Raw genomic sequence first — 16,463 nt, 5'->3', positions numbered from 1 at the left:
CCAGAGACCCAGACAGCACTCCTCCTTCCTCCCTCTTCTTGGTGATTGAGACTGTGGGGAGGGGAGGGTCTGAGGAGATGGTTGGGGTTGAAGCAATACTGTCATTTTCTTGCTGTCTCTGCTGCCCAGCAGGGGAACTAAAACCATGTTTTTCTGTCTCAGCCACAGAGCAACAACAAAACCAGTATAGTAAGCACTGCAAAAGAAACACCCCCAGTGCAGACGTCCATGGTATCTTCCCCAACCACTATTTTTTTTCCTGTTTGGTTTAATTTTGATTCTGTCCTCTCCCTTTCTCTCCTTTCCCCCCATCCCGAGTGCTGCTTGTGCTGCTCTGTTTCAGCTTGTGTTTTGGCTTTGTTCTGTCTGTGTCCCTGTGCTGCTGTGGAGCCTGATCACAGCCTCACAGGCTTTGGGGTGGGGGTGCTGAGCAGAGCTGTGGTTGGATGTGGGGATCGCAGCTTGCCTGGACTTCCCCGTGTGCCATCCCTGTATTAGTTCTGTGTGTCCTGTTCAACTGTTCCTGCTGGCTTTGGGGAAGCTGGTTTGGAAGAAGAGAGTGGCAAGCTCCATCCACTCTCCAACACCCAGGAAATGGAGGATGGACTTCAGGACACCACAGAAGAAAGGGCAGGCAAAGGATTTTTAGAGGAATCCTTTGATGGCCCGTTTGGCCTGCTCAGTTGCGTGGTTGATCCTCTACAGCTCGCTGACTTGCTGGGCTAGCGTTTTCTGTTTGGGCTGTGTGCAGCGGGCTTCATAGGGTGCCCTGTGCCTAGTATGTTTAATGGCACAGCTTGGTGTGGTCTGCCTCGGTACGCTTGGAAGATCAGGCAGCAGTGCAATGAGTGACAGAGGCGGATGGGTGAGTGTACGTCACTGCACCGTCACAGTCCCTGGTGCCCTCACTGAGCCACCCTGCAAGAGTGACAGCAGTGGGAGGAGATGGTGCAGGATCCTGAAGTCTTGCCCTGGTAGTGAAAGGATGAGTGCAGGAGCTAGCTAGCACCCGTAGGCCTGGTAGCTGCTCTTTGTCATGTGTCTCTGGAGAGTTGGATTTGGCATTTTTGGGGGAGTGGGAGGGTGGAATTGATGTTTTTGTTGTTTGTTGTAGGGCAAAAGGTTCTTGGGACACTTCATAATTTTCTGCTTTCCCTTCACTGGCTTTGTTCATTATGGCTTTGATACTGAGGGAGCCTTTCTAAATTATTAATTATTGTTGTTATTATTGAAAATGGATCTCATTTTAGAGACTTTTAGAAAAATGTGCCTTTTTTCAGAGGCTCAGTTCCCTTAGCAGCTCCTCTATGTGAGGCATTGAGGTGGGCTGGCTTATCCCCTTTTTATTATGGAAATTATGAATGTCCCTTTTTTAGGGTAAAATACCTGGCAAACTTTCCAAAAAAATTGGGAGACAAAGGCCCTAGCCCAGTACTATGCTTTCCTCCCCCTCTCCCTCTTCTGAAACATTTCCCAGTGAGGATGCTGAGGGGTCATTACTTCATAAGCGGCTGCAGAGGGTGCTGCTCGGTTGCCGTCTGGCATTTGTGCCAGCCCGGTTCACTGGAGGCAAATTGGGAATTAGGGGCCATTGCAGGGAAGCTGGGGGCTTTGTCTCCTTGTGACTGTAGCTTTTAGTGCAGCCTCTCTCTCTTCAGGAAACCTTCTGTGCAGGAAGTGTGTGCGCGCGCACGCAAGCACACGTGTGCTGTTTGGAGTTTGTGGTTTGGTGGTGGTTTTTTTTATGTCACCTTTTCTCCACTTGCTGGGGAGTGAAAAGAAATGAGAGAATGCTTTGGAACTGGAGTTTAATGATTCTTCCATCCTTTCCTAGGAGCCACAAACAACTGTTGTCCATAATGCTACAGATGGCATAAAGGTAAGGGATGGGAGTGTTGCCAGGGAAACCTCCTCTTCTCTCTTGTTCTTGTCTTCGTGTGTCTTTCTTCGGTTTCTACCTTCCTGACGTCTGGTTTGTAGCATGCTCCCAAATACTGCTGGCAGTAGACTGGGAGGGTTGTGTTGTATGGCTGTGGATCTCTGGAAGAGACTGAGTAGGGACAACTGTTCAAATATTATCATCTCTTTCCTACTGCGGTGTGTAATCACCATGCTCTTTCGTTTGTGGGGTGGAAGAGAAGATACAGGCACTTCAGCACTTTTATTTTCTTCTGGAAATGGAGACCTATTCCTCTGAGAAGGCTAAAGAAGGGCTCCTAGGCTTCTTGTGGCTATTCTTCTTCCAAACAGAAGCAACTCCCATTTTATCTCATTTGACAGAGTTTGTTAACTTCTGTCCTTGTAAAAGTTCTGGGTGGATGGCTTGAACGGCTTAAACACGCAAAAGCTGAGTAGAGATGCTGCTGTTTTGCTTAATATTTGGCCTGCTTCCATCCAAATCTTCCTTGTATCATCCTCTCCCTGGCATCCCTGCCAATGTTTTTGTGCTTTTCCCCATCTTCCTTCACAAACAAATCAGACTATTTACTCATGCTCCTGACTGCTGATGCCTGGTAATGCTCTGTTCTGCCGTGCAGGGTTCCACAGAGAGCTGTAACACCACGACTGAAGATGAGGATCTGAAAGGTAGGTGTTTTGCCTGTAATTTCTAATACAGTTAAGTGCAGTCAGGGGATCCTGGAGATTTGATCATTGCTTTGAACTAGCTTCCCAGACTTCTGTGTCTGACTCAGTTCATAAATTCGCCATGATGCTGTCATTCCTGTCACGGTGGGACCATGCATTGGGGGACCAGCTGACTTGGCCTCTGTGGTATATAAACACTGTTTGCCCTGAGCTAATTTGTTTTTGTCTCAGAGTTGGAATTCTTTTCTTGCAAATATTATAATCTGTTCATCACCAGCCCGTTTTTAGGCTTGGAAAAATCCCTACCAGTCCCTTGGGGTTTGGAGTCTGGTTGTGGTTTTGTGCTTCCCTGTAGGTTATAGGGAGTTGAAACCTCTCTGTTACTGCTCAGTCTCCCTTCTCACCCCTTTCTGGGAATCTCTTTAGTGACATGCACACACTTCCCTCTTTTATTTTTTTTTTTTCCTCTTTGGGTCTACTTTTGTTTCTAAGACGAAGATCATTCTCAGCCTGTCATCTCTGAATGGAAATGATTTTTCATGTCCTTGACTGAGATACTGGTAGAGCGAGAGGCTGAGAAGAGATTTCACACTTTTCAGTGGCCATATCATAAATATTCTGTGCTTGTGAAACTTTATAGATGAAGGAGCTCCAAGTCCCCTATCTGCTCATGTTTGAGTAGCTGTCCTTTTCCTGACCTCCCCAAAGAAGGACGAGCCGACATTTTCCTGAATGAGCGGGTTTGGGATGGGTGAATGCAGTTTGCATTCTGAGGCAAATGTGTTAGTATTTTGCATTTTGAGGCAGAGGTATTCTCATTCTCCCTGTAGTCATTCTGAGTTACATATCCAGGGAAAAATCAATGCTGACCCTGTGGTGTACCAGCAATGTCACCTTTGTCAGCTGGGCTAGTTCCTGGTGCTTTTCCTGTGGCTTATCACAAGCTGCTGGCTCCTCTTCTGAGGAGTCACAGGGAGCAGAAACACATGCCAGTGAGTGAGAGAGCTCTGCAACACAGATTGTTTCGGATAAGACCTGACCTTGTTACAGGACAGCATTCTAGCTCCCACCTTTTTGCCAAAGAGTAATCCGTGGTTTGAGAACCTAGCTGTGAGGGAAGGGAACTGGATGGTTTTGGTAGTGTGGTAATGAAATTGATTTATCTAATCTCTGCTGGATATCTGTCCAGAACAGATAATTGTCCAGAACCTTGTGTCCTTTGGCAGTTTTTGTTCAGGAGAGGTCCCAGACTTGAGCCAGTTGAGCCAACAGGTCCTCTAAGTCAGGAATACAAATGCTGTGAGGAGAGGAAGGCTAGGACTGGAACAGAAGGTGGGGGAGAGGAGAACAGCTGGCCAGGGCTAAATCTATGAAGAATTGTGTAGGGCTACATTGCTGCAGATCAAAACTCAGAATTTTATTTTTTTTTTAATTTGGCAGAGGTTAGAAAATTTTGTTATGATTTTAATAGAGGGGAGCATCTGAATGGGGGTTGGGAGGGAAGGAGCTTGCACAGTAATGGTTTGTGCTATGGCCAGCTCTGGTAGTTTTAGTGCTTCTGTTTTAAGTTCACCAGTGTTCCTTTTCAGCTCCTGCCCCTCCATGTTTTAAGCTAAGCAAGCACTCAAGCAAAACTAAATAGACCAAAAGGTTTGGGAGTGTTGGAGTTCTCGGCATTCTGCATAGCCATGACTCTGGGAAAAGGGAAGTGCTTGTGCAATTAATTCCTCTGCCAACTTCTTACTTTCAATAGACAACAGGTTACGCAGATCTGTTCCGCTGTGGTGTAGGAGACATCGTCTTGATCCATCGGGGTGGTTGCCTTGGGGTCATGTTGTTTCCACTCTAGTGGGGCTAAAGGCAGCATCTCCCTGCCCCTGTGTCATTCTAAATTGTACAGCAGGTCCATGTTGTAGAGTTGTTTACTTGGCTTTGCCCTGGAGGATACCCCCGCATGTTTTGTGCCCGGCATTGTGGTTTCTTTAATGTTCTCCTCTTTCCTTTCTCTTTTTTTATTTACTGAACTTTCGTGTTTTGTTTGTGTTTGTGTTTTAATTCCCTGCCATGCTAGCTCCCCCTCTCTCCACCGGGGACGGCAGCTCAGTGCTTGAAGGACGGAGGCACAGTGAGAGCAAAACACAGACTGAGTCCATGCAGTCCCAGCTTTCTCTCTGTTTCTCAGCCAGTAAGTCCAGGGGTGCAGTGCTTCACGGCATCTTTCTTCCCACCCCTCCCTCTACCTTTCCCATTTCTCCTTCCCCAAGGTTTTTCTTTTCCTCAACTTCCTTCCAGAATGTTGATTTTTCATTTCTAGTACTCCAGAACAAAAAGAAATCATCTCCCTTCCTGCAAAATACCCTCCTTTGCACACTCAAAACTTCCAATCCTTTCCTTCCCTTTTTGGAAAAAAAAAAAAAACCAAACAAAAAAAAACAACCAAACCAACCAAACAAAAAACAACCCAAACCTCATCCTAGCTAATTTCATTCCCTTGCTTTCATCTGGGCGAGACATGGAGTTCTCTGCAGAGACACTGCCTTTCAGGGTCTCCTCGGTCAAGTCACTGCATCTCTTAGTTTTCCTTGTGGTAAATGGGGTCAGCGGTGCAGGTCTGCTTATGGAGGGGATACACAAGGCTGAATTCAGTCTTGCTTGTCAAGAGCTTCTGAGCACCCCAGATGTGGATAGTGCTTGGGAAGTACAAAAGGAACAAAAACCAGATTTTACAGACTCCTTCAAGAATGCTTTGGAAGGGAAGCTGTGGCTGCTGGAAGACCCCACAGCATTTCTGAATCCGTTGTTAGGTGCTCTGAGGGAAAATCCTTGGATAATGTTGGCTTTGAGGAGCATTTATCTGTTGTGAGCTTTACCTGGTGCATCTGTCTTGCTAGCTCAGTTAGCTGGTACTGTGGTTAGCCTGCCAGTTATGGTACTGTCTGCCTGATCTCTCCTGAATGGGCTGCTTCTGTAGAGAAGCCCGTGGCTGAAAAACTCTGAAAATGGATATGAAAAAAGCTGGTAGGTTGGAGAAAATCTAAGTGGGATTCCCAGCCGTTCCCCTACACAGACATACCGTACTAGCTGCCTGACTATTTAAAGCTATAATGGAAGGATCCTTAATGTGAGTTGGGAATGTCTGGAGTATTTGATTCTGTTCAGGTCAGTCTGGGAATGAAGGAACAGGCATGCCCTCTTCTGTCTCATCCTGTCTTCCTTCCCTGTTTTCCTGCACACAGCACCAGCATCTCATACGATGCAGCAGTTGGAGCCTCTCTGTTACTTATTTTTGAAGTAGCTCTAAGGATGTCAAACTGCTAGTTCATGCGGTGCAATGGGAAAGGTGCTTTGCCCAGCCAGAACGGAAGGGAAATGATCTCTTCTGAAGTCCTTTTTGCTGTGAACTGTCCATCACTGCTTTCTTATTAACTCCTTCCTCTTGCTTGTAGCAAGGCCCTGCTTGGGACGCTGAGGAGTGCCAAAACACTTCTCTGCCAAGTGGGTCAGCATCCTCCCGCCCTGCTCCCCTGCGAGTTGAGATTTGCAGTGGTTTGGATGCCCTACTTTCTTTCCCTTTCCCTTACATCTCGTACTTGCCCTCGTGCTTCTCTGTCACTACTCCGACCAGTGTTTTAGGTGACCCTCAAGCTACCTCCAGCAGCATTAGTGCAATTCCTACTGTGCTCTGAGGGGTCTCCTGCACCGGTTCCAGGGTGGTCCCCTCTGGGCAGCGTCTGGCCCAGCTGATGTGTGACAGAGGCAGGAGAGCGGGTAGAGGTTGCTGGGATGTGGATGTCTCTGTGTGCTGACTGGGGTTGGGGCTCTGTGTGTTTGTACTTCTTTGTCGGTTTTTATTTTGCTTTCTGGTCTTTTTGTTTGTTTATTATTTTAATGCTTACATTTGTTTTGCAGCTACACAGTCTTGTGAAGAGAAGCTTCTTGCCTGGGACAGCCCAGGGCAGACATTGGAGTTAGAACGTGCTCGGTCGGAGCCTTTGCTAACTCCAGTAGTTCCCTTTGTACTTAACCGTGCACCGTGTAAGTTAGCAGCTGGGTAGCGGTAGTGGAGTAGTGTAACTAGTACTAGTTACCGTAGATGTAAACCCCCCCCTTCTTCTCTCCACCTCTGCGCCCCTCGCCCTCCCCCCTCTCCGTGCGCCCCTCGGAGCGGGGCGGTGGTGCCGGCGGGGCCGCGGGCAGCCGGGCGCAGGCACGGCGGGGCCGCGGGCAGCCGGGCGCAGGCACGGCGGGGCCGGCGGCTTCCCGGGGGCGGCGGCGGCGGCGGCTGCAGGGAGCGGCGGCGGCCGCTGGGGGGCACCGCGGGGCCGCGGGGGGAGCGGGGGCGCCCCAAAGCCGTCCCGCCGGGGAGGAGAGCCCGGGTGTAAGCTCTGCCCCCGTGTTCAAACCGAACTCCGCTACAAGTGCTGCCGTAGACCGGCTGCGGCGTCCCGCTGGCCCGACTGCTGCAGCAGCGCTGCCTCTCGGGGTACTCGGACGAGGCGGTGGAATAGCCGCGAGTCGCGCTTTGTGTCTGTGCTGGTGCGTGCATGCCTCCCTTCTGTGCTCCTCTGCGGTGTAAGTTAGGGGGCCCCGTGGATTCATCGGCAATGGCAGGCACGAATGCCTTCCCCTGTGACATCTCGAGGCTCTCCGTCCGTCGGAAAACAGGTCACCTCCTGTGTGCTGGTTGTAGCTCGGGACATGTAATAAAAGCAAGAAGACGAGCACAGTCTGATGGGATGGACTTATGTTGAAGGACAGTTGGGAGGAGGGTGCAAGTCTCCTTGAGACGAGTCAGCACGTGGTGGCCGTGGTCTGCAGATTTCCTCGCTCATCCCAAGTGGACAGCCTTTCCCATGGAGTCCATCTTTCAGACGTTGCATACGTTTATGTGTGCTCTGCAAAAGAGGGAGGTCCAACAAGTAGCCCTGCTTCATGCAGAAGCAATTCCAGATGACTTGCTTGTAAAGACATTTTTCACAATAGACGGCCCACTGTGGTATTTTGATCTATTCCCTGTATACATATTTCAGCATGTGGAAATGTATACAGCCTGAGTGGCAAAACAAGCTCCCTTACTATTATGAGCCAGTTGTTCCCTACCTGAGATGTTCCTGTGGCTGGCTGGTAGTTTAATTCTCTTAATTGATCTCCAGAGTGGGTGAAAACATCTTTCGTAGCCAGTGAGATTATCATCTTGTTGGTCTTCAGCTGTACAATGGTGAGATGAGATGTACATGTGGATGAAAGTTTACAGGGGAGGGCAGTTCAGACTAGCAACTTCTGGCATTTAAAGTGGAATTCAGCTTCCCTGACTTGGACATCTAAAGATAGTAGGTTGGATTTAAACACCATCCCCCTAATGATAGGCATCTGAGATGCCTCAGGTGAGACTTCCAGAAGTGCCTATTTCTTCCAGGGCCTAAAGGAGGACCAGTCAGGTGATTGGTTCCGTTTCAGACACCTACATTTTAGATGCCTAAGGGCAGATAAATTCCACTTCTAATCCTAGGAATTGTAAATTATTTGGTAACATTGAAGATAATGCTAGAGCACCTCCTAAATGCTTGTATAATGTGCAGCATATTCTGCCTACAGTGAAAGTGTGGGGAAGGCTGAAGAGATGTGAGGGTGTGGATACAGGCTCAGGCATATACATGGTGCACGTATAGTCGTAGAACTAGAATTGTGTTATTTAACAGAGCTGACCCAAACTTTGTGAGTGTTAATTAAGGATTCTTGAGATCAGCATGGGTGATGGAACACCTGAGAGGGGATGGGGCCTGGGCAGTTGGCTGTGGGAAACCAAGAGAAGAGAGTGCAGAGGTGCTGGCCAGAGAGGGGTCAAATAAGAGTAGACAGTTAGCCCCAGTCTTCATTCGTCTTGAAGTCCAGTGCACTGGGTTGGGTTAATGGCAGTGCTGAAAAGAATTGTGCCTTAGGGATTGGCAGAAGCTAACTGCCTGAAGAACAGAGTGCGCACTAGTATATAGGTAGGACCTGCTCATCCAACCCATCCATCCTGCTGCGGTTGTCTTTCTAGCTTGCGGAAGTCATCCCTACATGTCCCAGTTACTTGTTTGTAGCATTCGTAATAGCTGAGGTATTGGTGATGGTGACAGGCAAGTTGTTGGGAGACTTTTTCCAATTGGCTTGATCTGTGTGGTGGCCATTTGTATATGCCTACTGTGGTGAAAGGTTTCCACATCTTAAGATGCCAGACAAGTGCTTCACATTGGCAGGTTCACTGACATTCATTGGTCAGACTCCCCAGTCATTCAGGAGACAACTCTGGTGCCTTAGACCTTTCTAGAAGAGAAAAAAAAAAAGGAATATGACATCTTTATTTCCTTTCTCCCTGCATTACGGGATCACCATTCCCCTTTCATACCACTGCCCCCTTACTCTCACGTGGGTGGCTGTCATTACTGCATATCTTCAGAATGCAGGGAGCAGCATCCCATGAGATCTAGACTAACAGTGCTCTGCAAATTGCTTGTAGGAAGCACCCACTAGCCCCATACTCCCATTGAAGTCTTATGCACAGTTAAATTGCTCTTTCTTCTTGTTCGCAGTGCGTAAGCAAGAAATCATTAAGATAACAGAGCAGCTGATAGAAGCCATCAACAATGGAGACTTTGATGCTTATACGTAAGTACAGATGTCTTTTGATAGCTTGTTTATCAGTTTGTGTGCAAGTGATGTTCTGGCTCCTGGCTATGAAGAGTTGTCAGGAACAGTAAAAAGTTTATGCCTTTTTGCCTCCATCAATTAGGGGTAGGGGTAAGGTAGGGCTCTTTAAGTGAACATGAAGTAGAAGTCAGGTATCAAACAGCAACAGGAGTGACAAAAGGAAAATGTCCTGGCTTCATAAGAAAAGTAGGGAGGAGGGCAGTGAGATGGGCAGACAGAGAATAAAAGAAAAGCCTGAAACCTAGAGGCTTGTTTTACATGAAATGCCAACTACCACCAACTCTGTGTTGTTGCAGTAGGACTGAGTCCTCCAGGAACTTAGTCCTTGGAGTAGGGAAACAGCTAGGTAGACACAGGGTGTGAGTCAAATGCCGTACCAGCGCTTCATTGTGTAAGTAGCCCTTGGGCTTAAATGCAGACTGTAAGCCTGTGGTGCTTTTCTTTGCAGAAAAATCTGTGATCCTGGCTTGACCTCATTTGAACCTGAAGCACTGGGGAACCTGGTTGAAGGAATGGATTTCCATAAGTTTTACTTTGAGAACTGTGAGTGGGTAGACTTGGTAACACCAACAACTTTCTCTCTAATCTTCTTTTATGACACGTTTTTTTGGGGAAAATGACCCTTGTTTTTACTGGCTACCAGGACCAGCAAGAACTCGATTGTGCATCAGTTGTGATGCATTCATAAGAACCAGCATGCTTTCTCTCAAAAGCCTTTTCCAACAATAATTTAAATTCTAATCCCCAGATCCCTTCACTGTAGGCATACAGTTTGCCTGGTGCAAATATTTTGTAAGCATGGACTGCAGGAGCTTTAAAAGTTTGAGGCACCGGACTTCCTGCTGATATGGAAATGGAAAAAATGAGCACATTTTGATGGAAAAACATGTATGTTTGGGATAGACATACTGAATGGTCAAACACAGATAGTCATGCACAAATCAGTCACGCTTTCAGTTTGAGTGTTTCCTGGACAGTTTCAGATCTCTAACACCTAATGAACCCGTTACATGGATACAAGGGTCACCTTGTCAGCCTGGAGCAGGAAAAAGAGTTGGAAGAAATGCTATCATTTATACTAGTGGATTTGCCTCCCTTCCTGGATGTCTCCACAGGATGAGATAATTAAAATTTAACTCCTGAGGTGTTCAGTTTGTTTTATTTTGGCAGTTAGGTCAAGGTCTTTAGTATAGGCAATTCCTAGTGCTCTAAGGATCCAGAGACCGTCTCTCAAAATCCTGTTCTGGAGTGATTTTTACACTTCTAAGCAGGCCTAGCTTAAAGATCTCTTGATTATTGACTCCTTTGGAACAATATTCTGTAACTAAAAGATCTTTTCCTATAACTGAAGAAATAGCAGCACTGATGTTGAAAAAGTGGCAAGTATGCTTTGCAGAAGAAGTGGGAGCAAAGGAGCCAGGGGATTCTAGGCAATAATAAGTGCACAGTTCTTAAGGAGAAGAGCAGGTGATAGGGGAAAGAATTGCTTGGATTTTGCCTGGAAAATTGCAGGAGCAGTTTTTATTGTATCCCAGAATCCAGTGGAAGGTGAGTAGAATACAGAAGAGGCTGGAGGATGGGGGGGGTTGTTCCTTCTTAGTAGTAAAATGAAGCTGATGGTTTTGCATGTTCTGCCAGTACTGTCGAAGAACAGCAAGCCAATACACACCACCATCCTGAACCCCCATGTCCATGTCATCGGTGAAGATGCTGCCTGCATCGCGTACATCCGCCTGACACAGTACATCGATGGCCAAGGCCGGCCCCGCACCACACAGTCTGAAGAGACCCGCGTCTGGCACCGCCGAGATGGCAAGTGGCTGAACGTCCACTACCACTGCTCTGGAGCTCCTGCAGCACCTCTCCAGTGAGGATCAAATACAGGTATGGAAGGAGTGTATCATACACACAGCTAAGACTGCTGTATGTGGGAGTTCGGTATTCAAGGCTGTTTAGCTGGCTGTGAGAGAAGCATTTTTAGTTGTCTGTAGGCTAAAAACTTTTGCTGATCAGTCGGTGTTCTTTTCTCTAAGCCCCGTCCTCTGGACTCAGTATGATAATCTGCCACTCCTGACAAAATGAAGTTATGTGCCAGACAGTTGTTCCTGAGCACAGCTACCCTTGTAGCAGCAGCACTTCCTCCAGGATACTCAGCTCTGTGCTCGGACAGAGTGCTAATCCAGAGCAGAGAGAAAGAGTATATCACGCTGTGCACAGGTTTGCTGTTTCCCAGCTGTCAGGGATCTACCTCTACATGCTGGTGATTTAAGAGAACTTTTTTGATGAGAATGTCCTATTCTAGAGAGGACATTGTAAAATCTATACAGAACAATTTCTGTGCCATAAAGGTAAAGATTTATTCATATAAATTTTACTATCAGTTTTCTGATTAGCACAAGCTATTTAGTGTACAATGTTGAGAAAACTCAGAGGACAAAAAAATCTAAACAAATAATAACGTTGGAAGATTTTAAATATCCCCCAATTAGCTTGACACAATTCAGCATTGGAGGAAACTTTGATTATAAAATTTGACATGAAGAAACTGTTGTTGCTTGCTCCTGAAGAACAGCAGATCCATTTACTTCTGCAGCATTTAGGTATTCTTGTTTATTGCCTTGCTGATTTCTTTTAGTTAGATGTACAAAATATTTCTGCCTCCTTTTGTTTTATCCTGAAGTATATGTCGCCTTCATTTTAAAGATCTAAGTTTCCTAATCATAGGTCCTTTTTACTAAAGATTTTCTATTTAAGAATGAATGTAAAAAACCATGTACACCTGGGAGACAAGCTTTTTCTAATGTGGTCATTTGAGGATGAACCACTCAAGTATAGTTACTACTTGAGTCCTAGTCTTGTGTACTACTTGGGAGTAAGCCAAGAGCAGTTTTTCTTATGTGTTGTGAAGGATTCAACCCTACTGAAGGCAATGGAATGGAATGTGAACTATCACAAGCAAACTGCAGAGGTCACAGATGGAATTTGAAAAGCAAAAGCCAGCTGGGGGCACCAGAAGCAGGGAAGCTTTCCAGAATGCTGGACAATCAGCTGAATTTCCAGGGGGTAAGGCAGTGAGGAGGTTAAAGCCTTTGGAGGGAAACAAAAGATAACTAACTTGCAGCAGTTTTCATCACAGAGATGCTGAGGGAGACCTCTGACCTGACGTTAGTCCAAAAAAGGTGCAGAAGAAGTTATTAAGTTAAAGATTGGTATGGCTCAGTGGCTATGCCTAAGAGTTCTGAGGAAGCTTAGGAATGGAGAGTCTTAGCTGCTACGGAAGAGGTATGTTTCCTTGACTTGGCTGCTGAAATGTTGCAGCTCCTCCAAAAGTATGTGCTGGAGGGTTTCTGAAAACTGCAGAGTAGAAGCCATTTCCAAACCACAAAATGGTGGTTTAAAAAAAAAAATTAAAAACCCCTATAAACTAAATTGAAGTTGAAATATTTGTGTGCATTTCTGGGTTCTGAAGGAGGTGTAACCATGTGCAATTACGAGTGGGGTCAGTGTGGGCAGCCCCCATCTGAACACATTGAATCATTTTGCAGCAGCGTTGGCCCATGTGCAGTGAAGGGTAAGGATGAAGAAGGAATGAGATGAATAAGAATGCTGAAATAGAAATCAGTGGTTTGTTCTCACCTGGAAGGCAGAGTTCAGTTTGGGGTAAGTCATCTTAAAAGGAAACTGCAGCTGTAAAAGAAGTTTGAGGTTAATCAGAGGAGTTCTGTGTAAGGAGAGAATAGGAACCGAGAATGGAAAAGACTAATAAGAGAGTTTGCGACAAAGATTTGCAAACTAAGAAATGGTAGAAAGAAGATTTTGGCTACACTTTCATGGCAGGACATGAACATGAAACAAACGTGAAAGCAAACATGAAAAATAAAAAACCAAACTTAAAACTTTTCAAAAAAAATCCAGTAATTTGACACAAGAAGATTAGTCAGAAGGAGCCTTTGCTAAAAGCAGTCATTAAGGCTACAACTTTGCAAAACTGCAGAAAAGCTCATACGCTTTTTTAAATATTAAGAACATTCAGAGACAAAATTACTGAAGATTTATAAAAAGAAAAATCTTTCAGTTCAAGTCAAAAACCAATTGGAAGTGAGGCAGGTAGCGTCTCTTGAGATCACCTCTTGGGAAACTTCTTCAGCTTCTGGGATGTGTCACTGTTGGACAGTGGGCCCAGGTCTGCTCCAATCAAGCAAGTAACCCATTTTAGCGAGTGGTTCATTTTCACCGGCACACTCAGCCACCTGGAAGGGAAAGTGTGTGCCTCCTCTTGCCTTCAGGGCTCTCCTCATGAGCCCCAGTCTGTGTTGTATTAGGAAGGGTTTCTGCCTGAACCAAATAATTAGCCTGTAGAAAACATGTTTTATTAATTGTGTACAGCTAACGTTTGGCTTTATTTCCTTCCATCTTCCATCCCCTTCTCCCCTCTCCTTTCTGGGTGGACACTACCTCTTCCTGACTGCAGCAACTTGTGGAGATACTCAGCTGGAGGGCAATATCTTCTTAGGAAGCAGCTCTGGAGTGCCTGAGTGACAGCAACGGTCATGTCTGTTTTGACGTTAAAAAAAAAAATACAAATTACAAACAGGCAGCAGCCAAATGCACGAAACCCTGCATGCATCTGATGCTCCGGGCGCTGCCTTTCTGTTGTTTTCCATGGATCCATCGTGTCTGTTTCTGCTGTACGAAGGTGTTTTTAAATCTAAAAAAAAAAAAAAAAAAAGACATATTGTTTGTATAAAATAATAAAAAACAGGAATAATGCTAAATAAATGACAGATTATCCAACATGCCCCCTCCCCCAGGGCTAAGAAAATGGCAGCAGCTGGAACATCTTTCAGAAATGAAGTGAGGGGGAAAGCAAAAGTGAAGGAGAGAGAAAGAGAGGGAGAGAAAAAAAGGAGGCGGCTTGAGCAGCGGATGGCTGAACTGTGCTCCGCAAAGCCATGGTGGAAGTTAACATCGCATTCAGGCTGTGCTGCGACTTCAACCGGTGAGAGGTGGCGAGAAGACCCCAGAGGAGCCGGTGTGAAGACTGGGGTTCATGTGAGAGGAGGCACTTCTCTTCCTGTTGCCCAGCAGACTGACTTCAGCCTGAGTTTCTTCTTCAATTTCTGCACAGCAAGAACGCTATGGAAAGCTGGTTGCTCGGCTGCTGGATCCCAAAACAGACTTTTTTTTTTTAAAGAACAAAAACCAAAATGGGATGTTGATTTAAAACTAAAGGTGGAAGTAGGGATTAAAAAAATGGGTTTAAGTGAATATAACTTAAATAGAAGCTTGCTCTTCAGAGATACTGGTTTTAGAAACAGCCACTACCTGGCCAAACATGGAGGTTTGGAGCCAGATTATTTAATTTAACAAAACAAAAAAAGCATTGCATTAAGAGCAGAGATTCTAGAGGAAGAGGGTACATGTATGGGATTTTCTTTTTTTTTTTTTTTTTTTTTTTTTTTCCTTTCGAGTAGCATAGTTGGGATCCACAGTGCTGCAGAACACGTGTTCCTTAGGAAGCAGACAAAAAACTTAGTGTTATGTTCTTCATGAAGACTTGCACATACACTCCTATATGAGGCATAAATAGCGTGTGTTTTTTATACTGAAATATATGCACCCATAGAATTAAAGGGGTTACCTGGCCTCCTGTTTGATTTGTTTGGTCTCCGAGTAAAATAGCAGTGGGAGCCAGCAGCCCCAGCCAGGTGCTTCTCCCCACCACTAACCCATCTGATGTTTGTAAGTGTCATGTTTCCTAGTGTTTATTTGGGTAATTTTTCTATTTTTTACAGTGATGTTGTAACAGAGAAAACTGTCAGATCAGAACCTCAAAAACCATAGCCCGAAGGACTCCAGGCCACCTCCCTGTGTTGCCTCTGGGTGTTAGAGGATACCTCATGAAGCAGAGGAGAAAGGGAATTAGCACATGTGATCTGATGTTTGTCCTTTGGGCCAATTCATCTTCTTTTCTTTTCTTTGCTGCAAAAGGAATCTATGTCCTTTATTCATTGGGTGGGGAATATGGAAGTGTTTTGTTGACCTTACCAAGGAGGAAGCCTAGCCCCAAGAAGAAAATGGCCTTTCTGGCGGACCCGATAGGATTTGTCTTGACCAAGGGAAGGCATCACTTGCAGAATTTGGGATGGGCTTTTACCTGAATTTCTGTCTACCCCTAATCATTTTTTGGATCTTTCAAGGGAGTTAAAGTGATTGCATTGACAGCATACTGAGTGTGAGGCAACCTTTTTACAGACAACGACGGAAGAGAAGAAAGCCAATTTGGAATTTTAACCCTTGTTTAACAGAATGCAGAAAATAAAAGCTGTCGCACAAACTGGAGCTGTCGCTTTGCAACAGATAGCTCTCTGCTCCCTTTGTTAGAGAGGTCCTATCCCACACCAGGATTAGATCAGCTTAACCCGTGCTGAAGGAAAAGACCATCCACACTTCCCCGGTTTGTCTGAGCTTTTTCTTCCTCCTTCCACCACCCCAGGAAGGAGTGTGGGGATTGAACCCATGGGGGGCAAACACTAGATTTTTATTGTTTTGAAACATTTTTAAGACAGCACTAAGCCAGTGAGTGAAGTGGAAAAGCGAAAAGCCTTGATATTTTATTCAGAATTTTTAAAAAAAAAAACACAGAGAGCAAACAGGAGATGACAATTATGCCATTTAAAAAAGATAAATACAAAACATTATGCATGCCTTCTTTAGGTCTGATCTTCCTCGTCTCTTTACCTGATGATTATTAATAATTAAAAAGAAAACCCTCTGTATTAAGTATCTGCATCTTTCAGAGAAAATTGAAAAAGAACAGAACTGTTGGGTTTTTTGGTTTTGCACAGTCTTGGAGACAAACTCTTTTGGGTTTTTAGTTTGTTTTGTTTCCTTTTAAGTTAATGAGAACCTTAGCTTGGTATGGCCATTATCAAACACAGCTGTACACCTTTAGCATTCTTAATGTTCTCTTATGGGGCTAATATAAGCATCTATATAATATATATTATAAATATCACATTTTAAACAGGAAATGGAAGGCATTTGATGCAGAATTTTTGCATGATATAGAAATAATTAAAGTTAGCTAGTGTTTGTTTGTTTGGTCTGAATGTTGGTAGAACCTTCATAGCTTTGTTACAATGAAACCTTGAACTGAAGATATTTAATAAAATAACATTTAAACA

The 16,463-nt window shown here is 45.2% G+C and overlaps 1 protein-coding gene across 5 annotated transcripts in view; it reads left to right on the top strand.

The window, feature by feature from the left end:
* Positions 1–16,463, top strand: part of CAMK2G (calcium/calmodulin dependent protein kinase II gamma) — a 125,645-nt gene extending 109,182 nt beyond the window's left edge. For 2 of the 5 annotated variants that reach the window (XM_082486115.1, XM_082486114.1), the window contains 7 exons: positions 1,835–1,879; positions 2,538–2,586; positions 4,658–4,771; positions 9,159–9,234; positions 9,725–9,819; positions 10,915–11,160; positions 13,748–16,463. In XM_082486115.1, the coding sequence (XP_082342241.1) occupies positions 1,835–1,879; positions 2,538–2,586; positions 4,658–4,771; positions 9,159–9,234; positions 9,725–9,819; positions 10,915–11,147 (612 nt within the window). In that variant the 3' untranslated portion in view covers positions 11,148–11,160; positions 13,748–16,463. Of the gene's footprint in view, positions 1–162; positions 232–1,834; positions 1,880–2,537; positions 2,587–4,657; positions 4,784–6,495; positions 6,622–9,158; positions 9,235–9,724; positions 9,820–10,914; positions 11,161–13,747 lie in introns of all 5 variants that reach the window. The other 3 variants (XM_082486117.1, XM_082486116.1, XM_082486118.1) reach the window with 2 other exon arrangements.

The sequence above is a fragment of the Vanellus vanellus genome (assembly GCF_965231255.1).
Source record: "Vanellus vanellus genome assembly, chromosome: 7".
NCBI lineage: Eukaryota > Metazoa > Chordata > Aves > Charadriiformes > Charadriidae > Vanellus > Vanellus vanellus.
This window is presented reverse-complemented; position numbering and strand designations above follow the sequence as displayed.